The sequence below is a fragment of the Oreochromis aureus genome, linkage group 7, assembly GCF_013358895.1.
Source record: "Oreochromis aureus strain Israel breed Guangdong linkage group 7, ZZ_aureus, whole genome shotgun sequence".
Lineage (NCBI taxonomy): Eukaryota > Metazoa > Chordata > Actinopteri > Cichliformes > Cichlidae > Oreochromis > Oreochromis aureus.
The window spans coordinates 36044007-36064727 of NC_052948.1; the positions used below are offsets into that span (position 1 = coordinate 36044007).

A 20721-nucleotide genomic window follows, 5' to 3' on the forward strand; every position below is an offset into this window, starting at 1 on the left:
TGTAGCACAGACATGAGCTTTGCAGGGGGTTTTTTAAAGGAAAGAAAAAAGAAAGCAAATAATAAAAAAAAGTTTTTCATCACTTTAGACGTCACGTACTCTTTTTTTTTTTAATAGCTTTTAATTTGAAACCATGGACATTTGACAAATGGGAGGTGTTTAGGTAGTGTATACAACAAATAAGGTGTACAGTTATTGTGTGTTTCCAGGAAGTTCTTTTTTGGGTGGTGGGGGGGTGGTATAAAAACAAACCAAAAAAAAATCAATAAAAACACATTTAATGGGTAATAGGAGACTGAACAGAGACAGACAACTTGGACAAAAAACACACAAAGCTGACTGTAGACAAAGCAGCAATTTGTGGCAGGTGATTTGCTTTCAGTGGAGTTCAGCTCTCTTCAAATTAGCACCCTGAGTTTCCCAGCCATTGTTTGCTCCTTCAGTTTCTCTTGTTTACAGAGAGATTGTATTGCATTGTTATTCAGCTGCCTGGACACTGATTTCCTGAAGCACATTTTGATTGGTTTTCTAAAATTGTACATAATTTGTATTCATTAACTTGTGATTACAAAGGGAAGAACGGAGGGTGTTAAAAGCAGTATTAACAGCTGAATAGCAATATCAAGGTAACCTTTTGTTAAAGTGGTCACTATCCAATCAGAAAGCTTTATGGTAATGAGGAAGGGCTACAAGAGGAGCTCGCATTAAAGCAAGAGCAACAGGTATCACACTGCTGTTGTTCCTTTGTATTCCACAGATAGATGTGTGTGTAGCACCTCCATTCAGGTAATATTGGTATAAAGTATCTATATGAATACTTTATTTTTTTTATTTATTTTTTTACATGTGACGTATAAACTATATATTTGAGGACACTGTACTCATTATTTTGGCCAGCTACTAGCGACTACTAAAAAGGAACAGTATGTTTAAACAAAGCCGCACTCAGTTGAGAACAGGATTTTACCTCAGCTGCCCACCCTGGCTCTCTGTGTTCTTGTTATGTGCTGCAGTTCTCTTGAGCTCAGGTAAGTACACAGACTGAATCACATGAATCTACCTATGCATGCATACATGGTAAATATGGTGTATTTATCTACTGCATAAAACTGTTTTAGAAAAACTAACATTAAGTAAGACATATTTTTATGGGCAGTAATTGAGACCTTCACATCTATTCTCTATTGAAGTCTGCTGAGACATAGAGCTCAGTGGTGTTAGTTTTCCATGTTACCATGGTGCCCGGGCTGTCCAATCAGAGATTATGTTTGGAGATGATTGTTGACTCCCTAATGTTCCTGGGACTCACATATGTGCAACGTGTGTGTGTGTGTGTGTGTGTGTGTGTGTGTGTGTGTGTTTTTCCTTCTTCAGGGTGCGGCTCTTATACTGGGCAGGTCTTCTTATTTTGACTGAGAAGTATATTTAAAAAAGTATATTTTATGTACTATAGACAAACAGAATTATCTGAAATGTAGTTTATGTTTATGTACTTTTCCCCCCTAAGCACTTACAGTTGTGGTCAGAAGTTCACATGCACTCATGGTTATGAATATCATGGTAATTTGTTTTGGCTTTTTAATGATTTATTTGAACTCTTCTTTTTCTAGGATGTAATGATTATATAGCATGCACCTTTAAGAATTTTTGGGGGGATTTTCTCTAGCCCTCACAGGGTCAAATGTACACATACAGGGTCAAATGTATTCAGACATTCACTTAAATCTTTTATTAAGTGGTGCTGAAGGCTCTAAAGTGTACTTTAACTTCTCAGTAGTGATCATGATTGACTGCAACGGGTGGTTTCTCTTTACCCGCATAAAACTTGTTTGGCATCACTCATTGTTTATGATATTTGTCAGTCCAATGAGAAAGTCCAAGGAACTCAATTAAGATCTGAGCTTGCAGAAATTTGGAAGGTCTCTTGGAGACATTTCTAAACAATTACAGATTCCAGGATCATCAGTTCAAACAATTGTACATAAGTACGAGGTATACAAGTGTGTCATCCAGGGGTGACGCAGCATGAACTTGAAACTGCTGGAACACCACTGTCACTGTCCACAGTGAAGCAAGCTTTACATCGCCATGAAATGAGAGGGTGCCAACCAAGAAAGAAGCCCCTGCTCCAAAATTGACACAATCAAGCTCAACTGAAATTGTGCACTGCTCTTATGGACAAGCTAAATGTCTTCTGGAGAAACTTTCATCATCAGACAAGAAAAAGATTAAGGTATTTGGCCAGAATGATTAAGGTGTGTTTGGAGGAGTAAAGGTGGGGCTTTCAAACCTAAAAACACTATACCAGCTGTCAAGCACGATGGTGGTAGCATCATGCTCTTGGGCTGTTTTGCTGCCAGTGGTACTCATGCAATGCAGAAAGGGGATAGTTATTTTTCATTATTCTATCTTCAGATTCTTCAGCTTCAACTCAAATCAACAGATGATTGAAACTTCGACAGAAGTTTCAGCATGACAATGTTCCCAGACACACATCAAAACTGATTTTGAAATGGATAAAGCAGGCTGAAATCAAGCTTCTGGAACGGCCTTGCCAAAGCCCCGACCTTAACCTTAACCCTACTGAATATTTGTGGACTTCAATTAAAAGCCAAGTCCATTTAAGTTGCCAGGAAACCAACCAACATAAATAGACTACCAATTCTAGATAAAATCCCAGATAAATTTTGGGGATTTTATCTAGAAAAAGGTTTCTTTGCAGTTTTTTTTTTTTTTCACCTTTTGCAACTAATTCCAAATGTTTGCATACCACAAAAGCCAGTTTTTCTTGTTGAGCTTGAATATGCTGGCCTTGTGACAGAGCCAATACAATGATGCAAAGCTCTTTGAGATTAGTTTTGCCAAGAACAGCATAGAGTTACTTATTCTCTGAATCTCATTTTTCTTCTGGAGGGCTGCTTTAAAAAAAAATTGTAACCAGTCTTAAATATTTCTTAATTTAATTTGTCCAAGTGCTTTTCATATCCCTTTGTGATATTTGGCTAAAACAATTATGTTTTTGTACTCAGCCTTCCTTTAACAAAATATCCTGAATCATTAGATGTGGAGACTGTAAACTGTGGCCCAGTAAGTGTGAAAATAGGATATTTATCACTGACAACAAAAAGAAGGATTAGATTAGAATCAGTATGTGTGTAATTAATTTATTTTTACTTACAACTGGCACGGCTGTAATTAAACAGCTAGCAGAAACTTCTTAATTCTTTATTTATTGCAAAACAATATACATGGAGGAGGCTCTGATGAGAAATCAATCAAATATAGTTTATACAAGAGATGATAAAATAATAAGAATCCCTCTAAGGGTACTTGTGTGCCTCCTTATAACCAAAGGTTTTGGACCAGGGGTGAATATTAGAAGTGGGACAGAAAAAGAAAATTGAGAGTAATCCTACTACTGTTATCATTTCATTAGAAAGTCAAATAATGATAAAAGATTAGTTGGGGAACATACAGAGTGACAGGGGTGGAGGGTTTATCATGATGAATGTTTTGCTGTGCTTTTATTACCATATTTTACATTGCTGTCATTTGTGTGGAAATATTCTGGTATAAAGGTGGCATATGTAAACCTTGGGGAATATAGATATTACTAAGAATAGGGTTTGTTGCAAAGATTCCACAGGAGATGGATCGAGGATTTAGTATTTCAGTTTTGTTCTAGATTGTAAAATATAGATATTCTGCATTGAATACTATCTTTTTTTTCCCCTGTTAAAATTGCTAATATGTCTCTTGGGCAGGTGGAGGGATGGGGAGTAGTGGCAGCCTTGAAAGACAAAGAGTGACCTGGTGTTGTCTTTCCAAAGTTGTGTAGCTGCTGCACAGAATGAAGTAGGGTGATCAGAGCTAACTAGTGTATTTTGTACACAATATGGTAATATTTCTGATATGAATCTAAATTTTAGTTCTGTACTTTGTTTTTGATTCCACAAGTTGGCAGCTGATGATGATGAAGTTCAGTTCTCATTTAGTTTTGTTTTTTTGTTTTGTTTTATTTATTTATTTTTTTTTGAGGGACAGATGTTTATTAGTTCTCAAGATGCAGAAGCAAGATCCGGGACGATAACTGCAAAATTAAGTTTTGACTGGCTGGATGATTTGAGTTGGAGATATTCCAGAAAATGTCTGCTTCTCATGCCATTACCTCTTGATGAAGCAGGAGAATGAGACCAGGGTATTAATTTGAGAAATGTGTTGAAGATGTGTGATACATTTTTCATACAGTGTACATCAAATGTTAGAGTAGAAATAGATGGTGCAACCTGTCAGTTATTGTTGCTGTTAATGTTTTGAAACAATGCTGTTTGAGTGTCTGACGGGAGCATGCTTGATCTGAAACTAAGATGTCTTTACAGACTGTTTGATGTCTAACTGGGTGTTATCTGATCATTTAAGACGTTTTCATTTTATGATGAAAATGATTAAAAACACAGTGCTTCTTGTCCTCTTTTGTTTTTGTTTGTTTGTTTTACGTTTTTTTGGAAGGGTTGTCTGTTTAATTCTTGATGTCTTGTTTTTCTTGTAGAATTTTGAAAGTATTTAGGAATTATACGGTTGGCAGCCGGACGAGTTGAGATAACTGACTATATAATTTATTTTTAGAAGATATTGATGTTTTAACAATTGGAATTCAGCCTGTGATGAATAGTGGTAGATTGATCCAGTGCTCAAGGTCATCATTTATTATTTTAAGTAGTGGAGTGAAACTGAGTCCAACCAGCACTGACAGCCAAAGGAAGGCATTGATGCCTGAGTATATGATGTGACCTGTGCATTATGGGATTGGTAGTGTATGGGCTGCCACATTCCAACTGTGACTGTATAGGAGGACAGAAGATTTATTCCAGTAAATTGAGTAATCAGAGATTTGGAGGGGAAAAAATCCAGAAAGCTCTGTCGTCTAATGCACTACCTTATGATGTTTATTTAATGTTTGCATTCCTTTGATGCAAGTGTTCTGAATTTTTTAAGAGCTGGGATACACGCAAGGCTTGCAGGTGACATCCAAGGGCCCACAGACCATCCGTAAGGCAGAGGGAGAGAGTGTGACTTTGGGATGCAGCTACAAACCAAGCCCTCGTGACACTGGGGAACTTGACATCGAATGGTCTGTGATCAGTCCAGACACCACACAGAAAGATCAAATGGTAAGATGCAACTTGATATCGACCCAGACAATACTATCTATAAAATGCATACAGGATGAATTTATTAAATTGCAGTATTCAGACGTTTTGTTATTTTATGCCATTTCAAATGTTTGGAAACATTTGGTAGTGTTTTGGATCTAAGTACCAGTTATTTTTGAGAATATGTTCTTTGGTACAGATTATTCCAGTTAAAAAAAAAAATCTACAGTTAAATAGTTCCACTCTTCGCTTATTATTCATTAACTCTTTCAGATTGTATTCTTTCATGTTAAAGTTGAGTCATGCCTATATTTTTGCATGTCAATCCGACCAGCTGTAGCACTCAATAAAAAAGACTGGCATGCCCTTCACTGAAGTGCATTGAATGTTGTCTCCATTTTCCCATTAAATTATTAGTAAATCACAAATGCATTTTCAATAATAGCATCTGAAATTGTTAGCAAATGATTTGAACACGAAGGTCCGTGAAATGAAAGAGTTCAACATCTCTCACCAAACTCAAACAAGGATTCTGAATACAGCTAAGCCAACTTATTATTGTTGCTGTTCTTGTTACACCACAGCAGATCATCTGTTTGAATCTCTTCCTGCCCTCTACATCCTTGCCAGCCACCTGCAAATCTTCTCTCATCACACCCATAAACCTCCTCTTTGGCCTTTTTCTTTTCCTCTGGCATGACAGCTCCCTCTTCAACATGCTTATCCCAGCATACCAGGTCTCGTTCCTCTTCACATTTCCAAACCAGCTCAATCTTGCCTCTCTTACTCCTTCCCGCATCTGTCAATCTCACCTGAGCTGTTGCTCTGATATACTCGCTCTTAATCCTGCTTATCATTTTCAGTCCCAATGCAAATCTTGGCAATCTTTAACTCAGCTGTCACCATCTCTGACCCACATAGGAGAGCTGTGCTAACTACCATCTTGTACACCATCCCTTTTGGTAGCCTTTTGTCATTAATCACTCTATTCACCAGAAACTGCATGCACCCCTAATTAGGTGTCAGAAAACCACTTCACAAAACAATCCCTAAATCTTTTAATCTATTCGGATTTCACGTCACCTTTTTCTATTCTAAATCTCATGTGGTGCACATGCACCCTAAACCTCTAAGTCTAAACTAATATTCATTCAAGGAGACTGGAGAGTTGATGAACTCTCACTACCTTTTAATTTCACAGGAATTAGTTGTTTATCCCATTTGCCTTTTAAATTAAACAAGTCATTAGTGTTTAAGACTCGGGAGAACGTTTTTTTCCCCCTTTCATCTCTCCCTATGCAAAGCCGATACAATGATTGACTAGATCTACTATGTATAATGTACCAATATTAAAAACATTGTAAAATTCTGGTTCAAGTCAAAATTGAATGTGATATATTGTAGTTTTACGCATTAAGTAGTAGAGGCTTTGCTCCTAATTGTAAACTAGTAGACCTATTTATGCACATTTCCAGCTCCATGTCTTTATTCTTGTTCTTTACTAGGGGGTGGTTTTGCATAATTCACAGTTCACAATAATCACCATTTGCCTTATTCTGGGCTTTGGTACTGATTTTTAGTTCTGTCTAAAGAAAAGCAGTTTTAGTTTCTGTCTCTTACAGGCCACTCTTCCTTTTAGCCAACTTTCTTCTGACTGGCTGACAAAGGTTTGAACAGCTAGCAGATGGAGCTGGATCTAGAACTGTGACTGAAATGATGGATATCTTTTTTGACTGACATCATACAGAGACAAGAGTAGAAAACATGTGGAGCACATATTGCATGATTTTTTTTTTTTGTCTTATAGAGGTGACTTTTACTCAGTGACGTCATCACTTTTGCCATGTTTAGTGAAAAAAAAAAAAGGAAAAATCAGAAAATAAGGAACAAATAATAGGTCCACTTTAAAGAACTTACAACCAGCTAATGAGCACACAACTCTAATATCTGACCAAAAAGTGTATATAGATATGTTAATGTGCGATCAAACAATTTTTCATTTATAAGTCTTGCAAATGGGAAAGATCCTGTCATCCATATAAAACCAAAACCTGAAAGCATTCATTTTGAGTTGTTTCTCTTTTTGATGATGTGCAGATACGCTACAGATCTCCCTGATTTGTTCTTGGTTAAATGAGGAAAATAAAATCTAACTGCATTTCCATTTCTTACTAACTAGTTATTATGCCTTTTGGTGCTTGGCAGGTTTGGGGGGTTTTTTTGCTGCTCCCTGCTGTTGCTAGAAATGAGACTGATGAGTGTTGTGAAACTGAGCCACAGTAAACGTGCTTTAAAAGTAAAACACTGAACTAAAAGAGATTTTTAGAGACCCTCTGAGGTCCAGGTTTGGTGGTAATTCAACCAACCACTCATGTTACATTTAATTTAATAAGACTGCATGTGACATTAACACCATGTCAGTCACTTGCTGAATTCGCTCATACTTGTCTTTATTTTTTCCATCAGCTTGTATCCTATACCGGTGGCACTAAGTACTTCTATGGTAACCATGCATTTGAAAGAGAGCTCAGCTTTGCTGCTGGTGATCCCTCGATGGGTGACGCTTCACTGTCGATTGCTCTGCTGTCACCTGCTCACACCGCTACCTACCAATGTAAAGTGAAGAAAGCACCTGGAGTGGACATGCACAAGATGTCACTGGTGGTAATGGGTAAGACCAGGCTTTAGGTTGCATCTTGGGGTCACCCTAGATGTCAGCTAGCTGCATTATTTATGTCCATCACCTTTCCAAACTGCAGTGTTCTTGGTGTTTAGTACTTCAGGAGGCACCTATTCTATTTAAGTAGTTAATATTGCCTTGTCATGTCATAGTGTGATTGAGGATGGAGAATGCTAGGGATAGGGTGTGACAGAGGCAGGTCATCCGCTGCGGTGACCCCCTAAAGGGAGCACCCAAAAGAAGTAGTAGTAAGAAAAAATAATTTATCTGATGACAAGTGAGTCCCTAAATTTGTGTTAAATGGGCCGATTTGATCTAGTGCTTAAACCATTTAATCTGCAATAAAGTTTCCCTGCTTTGTTAGAACATGCATTTTGCTCCTTTTTATAACGCATTACAAAACCAATCACTTAGAACTTATATTTTTTTAGAGTCCAGTAATGAATTGCGGGATAGTGAATACTTGCATGATTGAATTACACAATCTGAAATGAAGGTTCACTTACTAGCTTTCTCTGGACATCAGTCTTCATCAGTAGATGGAGTTTGCTGCGAATAGAGGCCGGTGTGTTTGCAATTTTACAAATGGAAATGAATGAACTGAAGGAAGATGGCTTTGTCTAAAACTAATGACACTTCACTAAGAGCCATTTGTCAGTGTACTGAATCTTAAAGTTTGCCAGTTGGGAAAAGGAACTTACTTAGTCAATCTCATCTATTTTGAAGACTGAGCAGTAACTGGGGTGGAGGACAGTCACCTCGCTGCCAGACTTACAGTTGAGTATGGTATTAAATAATGTGTCTCATTATGGAGCAGATAATTGATGCAGTCCAACTCCCTCAGAAGTCCTGTAGAACCTACATCCAAAAGTCTAAACTGAGAGTGTACAACTTATTGTACAACTGTAGTGATGAAACATTCTTCAAAAAATCCAAGTTTGCAGGCCATCTCGCAGCTAGGGTCTCAGGATAGGAAGGAAATAACATATATTATTGGTTTGCAGTAATGTTTCAGTTCAATAAAACATTTTTTTGGTTGAAAATGACCTGAAGAACGTAATCTATCCAACCTGGGACCAAATTACCTACCTATATCTGCCACAGCCTGTGTTATTTCTCCAATATTTTCCAAGAAGCATTTAAGTGTTCTAAAATTCCAGATAACATCACCTCCCTCCTCAATGAAACGTACACATTGTTAAATAAATATCCATACCACACTCTTATATGTCAGCAGATTACCCATAGCTATTTTCTTGCTGACAGCAACACAAGGCAGTCCTGAGAGCAATTCATTTTATAGATTAGACTCCTTGTGCAATCGTGTATAGCATAAGTGGTTTGAAAAAAATATCCTGAGAAATTGGCGGACAGAGTTTTGTAATTCTTCTTTCACTATGTAAATTGTGCAAATGTGCAACATGCTCAGAGTATTGTGTAACATTTTCAGTCTCACCCTAATGGGTAGCAATTTCGATCCTCTCACATTTCTTCAAAACAAGATGGCATTGGTGTCTAAATTGTTCAGCCTTGCCATCATTAGCCGTCAAGCTTTAACTCCATAAGGATTTTGAACATTAATTTGTCTTGGAGATGTGCTTTTTTTGGGTTGATTCATAGAATTTATAGCACATCTGAGTTGGAAAACAAAAACAAAAAACCCTCTGTATTGTTTGTATATGTGGCAAAACTCAGTCAAAAAGGTTCCCCCTTTTTCATCCTAAAGCTATAAAGCTGTGCTGTTTATTTCTTTTTCTTTCCCTTTTCCTTTGAAGAAATAGAATGGAAATGGCAAAGGAAAATTATCCATTTGTTGTATGATTTCAGAGAAGCCGTCTGTACCTAAGTGCTGGGTGGAGGGAGGGGAACTGATTGGCAATCCTGTGTCTCTGCACTGCGAGTCTGCAAAAGGCTCCACTCCCTTAAAATACACATGGAGGAGAGAAAGAGCTGGCTCCATCCCTGATGGAGCCGCACAGAGTAAGTGTGACCTCTGCTGATGTCACAATGATACTGCACATCAAAGAGAATACGTGCATGCTCGAGAGTCTGTGTATGTGTATATGCGTGTGTTGGAGTTTGGAGGGGTGGGGGGCGGGTGCCTTGGGACTGAGGCACTGTATTATTTGATGCTGTGTGAGCAAAAACTCAATGAAAATCATTTTCTTTGTGAGCGTCCATTATTTGCTAACTTTGTCACCTTTTTTCCAAAAAAATAAATTTTTTTCATTTTGTATGCTGATTGCTTACATGGCAAAACTCCTGGGTGGCAATATTGGATTATAACATAAACCCTGCAGCTTATTTTAATCAAGACTATTATAATGGTGGCATTTTACCATTTTACTTGCATTTCTCCCCATTAGTTCTCACTCTACAACAAGAAACATTTCCTTGTTCTTCCCAAACATATTTACTGCAAACTACATTGATCAGTGCCTTATATAAGCAGGAAACGACAAGCAAACTCTGTTTGCATGCATACGTAATGAAAATCTGCTCCAAACCTGCATACTAATGAGCTTCATGTTTTTTGTTTTTTCATGTAGAGATGGCAGTTTGATCAATTTTCATTTGAGCACCTTATAATGTACAGTATGTATACCCTGAATTAATCTATGCTTGTTGGCGCGTGCTCATTTAACCAGACAGTGTGACCGGAGAGCTGAAAATCAGCAACCACTCAGAGAGCTTTGCAGGGATCTACCTTTGTGAAGCAAACAATGCTGTTGGAGTAGAAAGCTGCATGCTGAACCTGAAAGCCAACAAACGTAAGAAAGCACACTCACACAGACTGCTTGTGTTCACATGCATGACGGATGACGCACACATCAGATCATGAAAGACGTGGATGTTCGAGTTCATCCTCTTAAATCTCCTCTCTTTGTAGCTGTGCCAAAATCTCCTCTTTGCTGTGCTTTTCACACACTGTAACATTAGTGTGACGTTCTTTTTATGCTGTCTAACGATGATGGGAGAGGGACGCTTTCCGTGACAAGAAAAACATTTATTCGCTGAAAGTTTTTAGCCTTCTGCTTTTCATCGCTAACTTTTTTTTGGTGTTAAATCACAAATTCACGCAAGTGTAAAGCTATGATAATTCTTCTTCCAGCAGGTCTGCAGACCCTGTTGGCTTTCTTCAATGCAGATGAAATAAAGCAAAGGCAGTTTCAAAAAAATAAGTGGACTAATTAAATATAAGCAGAAACACTACTCAATTTTAAGTGAGATGCCTTAAATGAGGGCAATCTATGTACAGTAATACATCTAAACAAGACAGATATGAGGGGTATAGCAGAGCTGTCTCACAGGCAATGAATCTGTTGACAGTGAGAGCACCAGTGGGAAGTACAGTCTGTGTTACAGCCTGCCAGTACAGATGAGATCATCATTTAGTTTAAGACTCACACAACCATCTGCATCCGTTGGATCCATAGTATGAGTTTGTCTTTGGGCCTTATGATCTCTGGAGCAGGCCCCAATGCATCTCGTCAGGTCCAGACCCCCTTGAATAAGTGCTTAGATGTTAAGCTTCAAGCAGTGAATCATTCACAGTCATTCATTTTTATTCCAAGTGTCAACCCTTAGGCTTGTGGCCCTCAACCAAGGATTTGCAACATAATTAGTGCCATATTATAGAATAAAAGCAGGTAGAAACAGTATAAGACTAGCATATTAATCCTGTTTTTAACTGCCAGGAAATATATTATATATTCATGCTTTTACATCCAAGTCGCAGGAAACCTACGTGTAGTTTTCACTGGACTACGCTGATTTGGTCTACTATTGGCAATGGGGACATAATTTAAAGCACAACTGTGCTCTCCAGTAAACCTGAGCTCAAGCAGGTTTAATAGAAAATCTTTCATTACAAAATGATATTTTTAACAATGTGGTTTAAAAAAAATAAATAAATAATGAGTGGCATTTCCTGATCTGATAACAGCACTCAAAATCTGACAGGCATTGATGTCCCAGCATGATCTGACAGTGTTTCAGTGTGCAATAATGAAACATCCATGATATGGCTTTAAGGTGTTTTGGGCCCATTGTCCTGCCGCAATATGAATCCTTCTCCACAAAGAGTGCCAACCACAGGGTGAAGCATGCCACGTAGCATATCTCTATGAAAACTGGAGTGGTACTTGTCCTCGGTCAGGGTGAAAGTAAAATCACCCTACTATCATTCACTGTGAGCTTGATACACTGCAGTATCATTCTTTCCCCTGTTTGTCTCCTTTCACACACCTGTCTGCTAACACTACAAATCTCAAGCATCCACCATAAAATCCGGATATATTTCATCCCACGCCAAGAGTTGTTTCTCCTCCTGAGAGGTGGACTGCTACTTAATGTATTGATCTTTGGATGGTGTGCTTACTTTCGGTGTGCCTGATCATGCTTTGAATACAACTGTTGCACTTTCTGCAAAGGATTCTTGAGTACCATGCACCGTCACCTTAGAAACCTTCCGCCTATCCATTATTTGCCACAGAGAGAGAGCCCTTCTGTGTTTAGAATAATAATTTGACTTGACTTCTTCTTAGCTATGCTAAGATACTGCTACAGTTAAACAGAGTCAGCAATATTCTGCTGGAAACCCAAGGGATTGCCGTGCTTATAACAGGTGAGCAATGGCTGTAAGTTAATTTACTTGAAAAAGCCTCTCATGAGTATATCAAGTATATCAGCCAAGCACTTTGCATGTGTTAGTGTGTGAAAGGAGAGATGTGTTAGAAAGCATTTTGTAGAGCCAAGCTAAAGTGATATGTAAGTTCAAACCATTTACTCAAGAAAATCAGAAATTCATAAACCATTTTCAAGTACAGACAGACACAGATAGACAGAATGAGGCCCATAAGTAATTGGATAACATCACAGTTTAGCCTCTGGTGTACAGAGGCACAGTTCAAATCAATCAAGATGTGACTGAACTGTAGACTTTCCGCTTGGAAAAGGTTTAACAAAAGTCTGGCAATTAACTGTTTAGGAATTACAGTTTTTGTACTTTTATTTCTTTGAAACAAGATGTTAAAACAGAACTTCAGGGTGAATAATTGAATGTTTTTCATACTTATTTTGCAGCTCCAAACAGAGCTGCTGTGATAGTTGGCACCATTGTTGGTTCCCTGCTCCTCATCTTTATCTTCCTGGTCTTCGTTGCGCTTCTGTACTGGAAGTTGAGCAGCAGACATCGCTATGAGAAGGAATTATCCAATGACATCAGGTACAGTGCAGATACAGCAGTGCATTTTAAGATGATGATGATGGGTAGATAACTTACTTTGCTAAACTTCAGCTTCTATTAGTGCTGAATTTTACCAGCGTGCTGTGAACATTTGGATAGTACATTGTGTGAACTTGCACAGTTTTTTAAAGATCAAAACCACGACACCAACGGCAGAGCTTTAAAAGGCAGAGAGGCAATTAAACTGTAAGATATTAAACAACACACATCAAAGTCATTCAGATAAGAATAGAATATAAATCCCAGACATAAAACCAAACAAGAAACATGCAAATACAACAAAAGTATAGGGAAAAAAATAAGTTTCATGACACTCCACGTGGTAACATCTCTGTTCTCCACCAGAGCTTTTTTAAAATGTTATGATTCAATTCCTGTTCTACACATTCATCACTACTTTTATATGCAGATTTTTTTAACACCTTAAATCAAGGTGTTAATTTTATTCAGGCAGGGTAATGCAAATATAGTACTGTTGTAAGATTTTATGTTTTATGTGTTTTTATTCGTTGTTTTATTATCTTTCATTAACAAGCATATCATGAAGTGTTCATATATTTCACAAGATTTGCTGAACTTTTCCACTGTTTTGCAAGCTGACATTTAACTCTACAACACAAATAAGTTAAACAGGAAACAGATGCAGCACCCAAACCACAAGAGTTCAAAAGTGCACCACGTTTCCTAGAAGAAGCAGCCAGACACACATGTGACTCACACACACCCACACACACAACCATTGGTTTAGAGGAACTTGTAAAAGAGGAAATGTGATGTACTTGCATACGCGATGTAACCTATAAATAAAGAACTGTTGCCTGCACTCAGTGTGTGGGTCTCGCCAGAGTCCTCACCCGTGCACGTTGCTGTTATTATATTCTAACTGTCTGAGTGTCTTTATTCAACCTGAAGAATGTCTTATTAAAAATAAACTCTTGACAAGTACACATACTGACCTTATAACTTTTAAAACATACAGAACAGCAGTGGATACCACAAGTGTCTGGAGCAGTTTCTTAGATCTGTCTTTGAAATATCCTCCAAATTTTAATGCTCAATCTTTTGTAATTTTGTATTTGTGGTTTAGTACCTTAGGGGACTACATATTCAATTTTGTTCTGCAGCCTTTTGTAATTATAATTTAGAGATCTTTAATTTTGGAAGGAATGTCAGACTTCCTATTTGATATAGAGAAGGCCTGCCAAGGTACAAGATAATGTGATTTAAAAGTACTCTTTTACTACTAAAAAAAAACAGAGAAACATGTGGAACATGGTTGCATTTTTCAAGCAAAAGCTTTTAAAATAATATTCTTTGCTTTAAGGAGGATCAGTACATAAGATCACTGACTTCCGCACCCTATAATTAGGGTGCAGAAGTCAGGAAGACAGCTCAGGGTAAAGACTAGAAACAAATATTTAATTCCATTAATTGCCTTTTTTTTGGTGGCAGATCATAAATAGATAGCTATAGAAAGAAAAAAAATGTTATAGCAGTGAGTACTGGTGTATATAATGTTTAAATCCCCAGTAAGCCAAACACAATTTGTCTGTAAGCACACAGATATTTTACTGAGTGAGAGAAAAATCAGGCACAGTCCACTAGATGTGGACTCTGCCTTGCGCCCAGCTTTGCGAATGCTGGTTTTAAAGGGAATTTTGATAGATGTGATTTTTTTCTAACACAGAAGGCTGTATATTAGCCCAAAGTCTGATCAAGGTTTATGTAAACATATGTGTTATTTTAGATATCACCACTGTTAGAGGTTATATTTTGTAGGTAATATACACTCCACAGAATTGCAATAAGGTTTGGACAGTCAAAACACAAAAATTGTCTTCAGCAAATCCCAAAGGTCTTCAGTGGAGGTAAGATCCCGACTCTTTGGTGGCAAAATCCATGTATGAAAATAATGCTTTCTGAGCCACTCATTCACAATTTCACCTCAGTGAAATATGTTCATGCAATCAGGGAAGAAAAAATAGAAATCACTTGTTGGAAATTTATGTTAAGAGTATATTTAGATAGCCAGCTGACCTTTCTAATGAAGGGGGGGTGGTGGGGTTAAAATAAACCACAACTGGACTTAGAACTGTTTTCATGGGTGACAGTCGTGCGTTTGGCCCATTTTTGCACAACCTGCTGGATTTGTTTACTTTTTTGCTCTTATCTTACGTGATAGCCTAAAGGCTTTCGGGTAGAAAGCCCTGAAGGCTAACTTCCCCCGCTATTAGCGTCAGTCAATCCTACCTCCAAATACATCATTTCACTGGCTTGAAAAGATTTTGTAAAACTTTGCTATCCTCTGTAACTCTCTGCAGATTTCAAAAGCAGAGGATGTTCAAAGTGCATAATGTAAGGCAGTATTAAACACTGGCATGTAAACCATCTAAAAGCACTTTTAAAGAGAACTGAATGACTTAAAGTGAAATAAAATGTGTCCCACAAATATTGAAATAAATATGCAGAGAATATAGTTCAATACATCGTTCCATTTTTTGCTTATCCAATCAGTGCCATTCATACTCCTGTTTAGCATCATCTAACCCTATTAACTGCATGTATTTAGATTGTGGGAGGAAGCCTGAGTACTCAGAGAGAGCCAGTGCAGATACAGGGAAAAAATGTGAACTCCACACAGAAAGGACTCAGCCAGATGGTGGATTCAAACCCAGAATCTTATTGCTGTGAGGCAACAGCGCTGCCCCAAGAATAGTTTTTGTTTTATAATTATATTTTTTCTGCTGTCTGTAAAATGCTTCCTAAGATTTTTCTCAACATATTGTCCAATGTGTTGAAGGATACGCTAATTTCCCTGTCTACAACATTTTAGTGGGATTCAAATCTGGACTTAAACCTGGCCATTCCATAACCCTCCATTCCTTCTTTCTAAGACCTTCCTTAGTGGACTTGTTAGCCTGTTTTGGATCATTATCCTAAGGTCCAGCTCCAGCTTTTGGACAGATGGCATCACATCATCTTTAAGCAGTCTTTGATGATGCAGAATTCATGGCTAAATCAATGACTGCAAGCTGTCTGGTCCCTGAGGCAACAGAGCAACTCCAAATCATAACAGCAACATGCTTCACAGTTCGTACAAGGTCCCTTTCCAGAAAAGCTGCCTTTGGTCTGCGTCAAACATGTCTGCTGTTTAAAATACTTTGGAGCTATTTTTAAATCCCATGAAAGATTCACAGGCATCAACAATGTCTTTACTTAAGGCCTTAGAGAGCTCTTCAGATGTTGGCACGATGACACCATATACCTCAGCAGCAAAGAGAACACCATGCCCTTGATGTCAGAGGTTTAAATAAGACAGGTAACTCGCTTCTAACGCGTTTACATTTCAAATACATCAAACATGCACAGGATGTATGTATTTTTTCACATTATTACCTATGTAATTCCTGCTACATTTTCTTGGGGGTTTTTTTGTACTTTGGCAGCAATGTTCAAAAAAGGCTGTGATGTTTTGATCGTCACTTCTGGTAGGCCAGATGAGACAGTTTTCAACAGCACACCTACTTGGAAATGGGGGCAAGTTTTGAAAGTTTAAATCTAAATCTTGTTTGGTATCTCTACCTCTAATTTTCCCATTAATTACATTTTTTTAAATCTACAGTAGACCTCTGCAAATTGCGAATCCTCCTGTTTTTTTAGCCTGATTTTGTGAAAATATTTTCACGGTTTAAAAATCCATATGTGAGAAAATCCAATTTGTTCATTTCTGGGTTATTATTTTTAGTGGAGTTTTCTCCCCTGGAACAGTGAAAACTGTGTAACTAGTTAAAAAGGGCATGTGGGACACCAAGTGCAGTGGTGCTCTAGGGGCATTGTTCTGCAGATGACCTCATGTTCTGACATCTGTGAAAGGATTTCTCCTGTTGCAAATAAACCTTGTCTCACCAAAAAGACAAAAAAAAAAAGAAAGAAATGTTGGAGTTGTGGTTCATATGCAGTTGAAAACAGCCCACATGCTTTCAAAGTAGACATTGAAACGAGTGCAGTGTCAGTGTGGGAGGACAGTGTTGTGCACAGGAGACAGAGAAGCACTTCAAGCCACAATACTTATACACGGTTCTCCATATCTGTGACATACAGAGGTTCAACAGTTTTCACATGAACAAGTCATCAGAGAGAAATGCTAATAGATGGGAGATGGCAAAGCTCTAATAACTTGAGTGATGACAACTACAGTTAATGTCAAATCCACTGGGTACTTGAGTTTTCTGGATAAAAAGTAAAGAAAGCAGCTTGAAAAGTTCAGATTAGTCACAGGGAGAATCATATCAATTAAAATAGTGACTCAGCTCTCCATCATGGCCAAAACATGGGAGATGTAGCATTTCACACTGAATCAAAGCACCGGGAGCACTGCTGCTGGACATATACTTCTGACTACAGTGATCCTATAACTGAGGATGAAATTGGTAGATTGAACAGTGTGACTTAAACTTGAAAGCAACAGTTGCTTATTTAGACATCAAGCAAATATCAAGCAAAACCGTCATGCATTTGGAGTCAATCTACCTGACAAAAATATCCGTCTCTCTATCGGCCTACAGGGGGCTGAAGCCTATCCAAGTTGACTCATTTGATCCAGGCTTAACATAAACAATCCTAGATCAAATAATCCAGGCTTCAGTGTGTAAAGCAGCGTGAACATTAATTACAGCAGATATAAAGAAGTCAATTAATATAATGATGTATAATGATTTTTTTAAAACAGCAAAAAATATTATAATTATACATTATTATGCAGCAAGAATGAAAATGAATAGAAGCACAGAAGAAAACAATCTGTATGAATCCATTAATAACTTGCAGCTAATTCTGTATGCAGGTTAACAGTTTTCAAATCAGCCTTTATATAAATTATGAGAGAAATGGTTTCACTAGCAGATTAAAATAGGTGTGGGAATACCTTGGAAATAAGATACTAATTGGAGTTGATTAAACTAGTACACATTCAGTTCAGGGCAGTTTTTTTTTTCCTTCATAGGATGCTACACCCAACACACGCAAGAGCCAAAGTTGCCCAATTTTTCCATTTTTGCTAAACCAGGGTAAGTTTATTCCCTTTACCGACAAAAATATGAGTCCTTGGCTGGCACAGGAGAGAAGAAAATGCCAAATTCGATAGGTGTGAGGATGTTTTCTTTGACAGAAAAGCAGATTCCAGCTGGTATTTCAAAGTTACATAAATGCAGAATGCAAAGCAGCTAAGCTTGAAAGCTGGCAGTGTTGACGAGGAGAGATTGTATGCTTCTGTATGCTGTTGTCAGTGTTTGCTGGTTGAAACCACCACCAGAGTGAATGTTATGCTTTAGTAGAAGAGGAGAAAGTTAAAGCAAGGTCTGCTGTGAAAGTAGGCACACCTGGGAAGAGCCTCCAAATAGGCAAAAACAACAAAGATCTCTGCTTTTACCTACAGGGAAACATTATTTTGCTCGGTAAATAGCGTATGTCCACTGTGTGTGTGTGTGTGTGTGTGTGTGTGTGTGTGTGTGTGTGTGTGTGTGTGTGTGTGTGTGTGTGTGTGTGTGCTGGTGGGTGGGGTGGGGGATTCAAGTATATAGAAGGCAACTAAAAAATAAGACTGTGGTATTTATGAAAAATAGCAATGTGTTTAAAGTGGGCTGTACTAAAACTGTTTCAATTTTTATCCCATTGTTTTCTTCATAAATGATTTCATTTCTTGTATTTTTGATGAATGCAGAGATATAACTGTTCATATCCTTCACAATAAGCATAACCCAAACCACTGACAGTAATGTAGGTTACATTACTACTTTAGCCACTAATCTTATTAGCCTAAACAAATGTTGAGGAGATTAAAAAGCCAGTATTTGCAGCATTGTCTCTTATATATTTTAACGCTGGTATTTCAAACTGAAACAACACACTGAGCTTGCCAGTGTTTCCAAATAGAAATAAATCAATTTAGGATCCCAGCACAAAAACTGTTCAGTAATAATGCTAACAGCCCTCTTTTCCAGAGCACTGCATTTGCTAAATCCAATGGCAATATTATTGTTCTGTTCTGATAAGAGAGCAGCCTTCATGTGCAGCGTGGTGTTCTTTGTAGCTGCTGCTACACTGGAGCTGGTTAATCTATGGCTCGATGTGCTTGCTCTTGTAAAACTACTGACATACTAAACATATTGGAATATGACAATTCTGATAAGTTAAAAGCCTTCAAGGTTAAAAAGCTGTAGAACATTCCAACATAGACATGCTATAGTTTTCCGTTCTATGTTGGTTTTTGCGCCATGATATGCAAACTGCTCCAAAGTCTACACTTGCTGTTTTATCCATCTGTTTTGAAAGTACAGCCAGACCAACAACTTGTGTTGATTTGTTTTGGGCCAGCAAAAAAGCCAGCATTTAATGATTCTAGTGGAGTATTGGTTTGGACTATATTATTGTTCACAGGTGGTCCTTTCTGAAGGAAATAATGTCTGAAAGTCCATTTGATGCAGTGGCTTTCTCCTTTGAACGTAAAGTTAGTGAGAATTTGGCTGGATGGGGCCATATTCACCCAAATAATAAGCTTATCCTGGAAATAAAGCTAGATATTCATACTATGAAAGCTTAGCAGTTAAAGTGGATCTACAATCCATGCATCCATTCATTCTCTTCCACTTCTCTAATTCAGTGTTGCAGGGGGGCTGGAGCTATCTCAGCTGCCACTGGGTAAGAAGCAGGGGAAAGGCAGACAGACAACATTCACACCACTGGCCAATTTAGAGTCACCAATTAATCTAACCCCACTATCTGTATGTCTCTGAAGTCAGACCAGAGAGAACCTCCCCTATTCAGCCGGAAAATATTTTACAAAAAGGATTTTTGTAAAAGCCAGATTGCTTATTTGTTTGCCAGTTAGAGGACTCTTATAACTCTCTTCTGTTTGGCTTGGCGCTGTTTTACCTAAGGAGTAAGAACTGCTAGTTGTCAGTTTTGGACTAATTACAGTAACAAACCAAACATGTTAAACTGTAACTTCTAATATATTTTAATTAGTATTTCAGTTCAAATCATCACCCATTTTTTGCCCAGCTTCTGCATTTCCTATCTGCAGAAATGCTCCTTTAACTCCCTCTATTCCACGTTTATGTCAAACAGGGAGGACGCACCACCTCCTGACAGCCGCCCCGTCAGCCGTCACACAAGCCAGAGCGCCAGTCAGCTCCCACAGGTCACTTACTGCCAGGTCGATGGCACTGAGGTGATGAATGAGGGACTCAGCCACACTCCTTCCAGCACCAGCCACGGACACAGGCCGGTCAAACACACACCAGCGGAGTATAACAGCAAATATGGATATGCAGTGTGACACTCAGAGCGAGCTGAATTAAAGAGAAGTTTCAGGACAGTTTGAAAACTTGAAACTGAAAATATGCAGTAGTGGCAGTCCTGCCGAGACTTTAATTAACCAAATTCAAAGCTATGCACTGTGAGGATTTTATGATAACATTGTTCAATGTGATTGCTTTGAGATAATCTTAGTAAAAGGAAGTTCTGTTATTTGATTGGCTTGGATATATTAGATTGTATCATTCAACATTTAGGTGGATGTCTATAAAGCAGATCATCAAAATATGTAGCTATAAAAGAGCACTAATTCTAGAAATTCAGAA

General features: G+C 38.0%; 1 protein-coding gene across 1 annotated transcript; it reads left to right on the forward strand.

Moving 5' to 3' along the window:
* Positions 1 to 925: 925 nt before the first annotated feature.
* vsig8a (V-set and immunoglobulin domain containing 8a) lies at positions 926 to 20706 on the forward strand. The gene is made up of 7 exons (XM_039614749.1): positions 926 to 1028; positions 4996 to 5171; positions 7620 to 7824; positions 9661 to 9813; positions 10482 to 10604; positions 12919 to 13060; positions 20207 to 20706. Exons 1-7 carry the CDS (start codon positions 926 to 928, stop codon positions 20415 to 20417), a joined length of 1113 nt encoding a protein of 370 aa, XP_039470683.1. The 3' UTR covers positions 20418 to 20706.
* Positions 20707 to 20721: the final 15 nt, after the last annotated feature.

Bases quoted from the DNA above. Each gene is read 5' to 3' on its own strand.
- vsig8a (XM_039614749.1), top strand. From the start codon at position 926: ATGTTTAAACAAAGCCGCACTCAGTTGAGAACAGGATTTTACCTCAGC. The intron at 5,172-7,619 runs GTAAGATGCAAC...TTTTTCCATCAG, and splicing joins CCACACAGAAAGATCAAATG to CTTGTATCCTATACCGGTGG. The intron at 7,825-9,660 runs GTAAGACCAGGC...GTATGATTTCAG, and splicing joins GATGTCACTGGTGGTAATGG to AGAAGCCGTCTGTACCTAAG.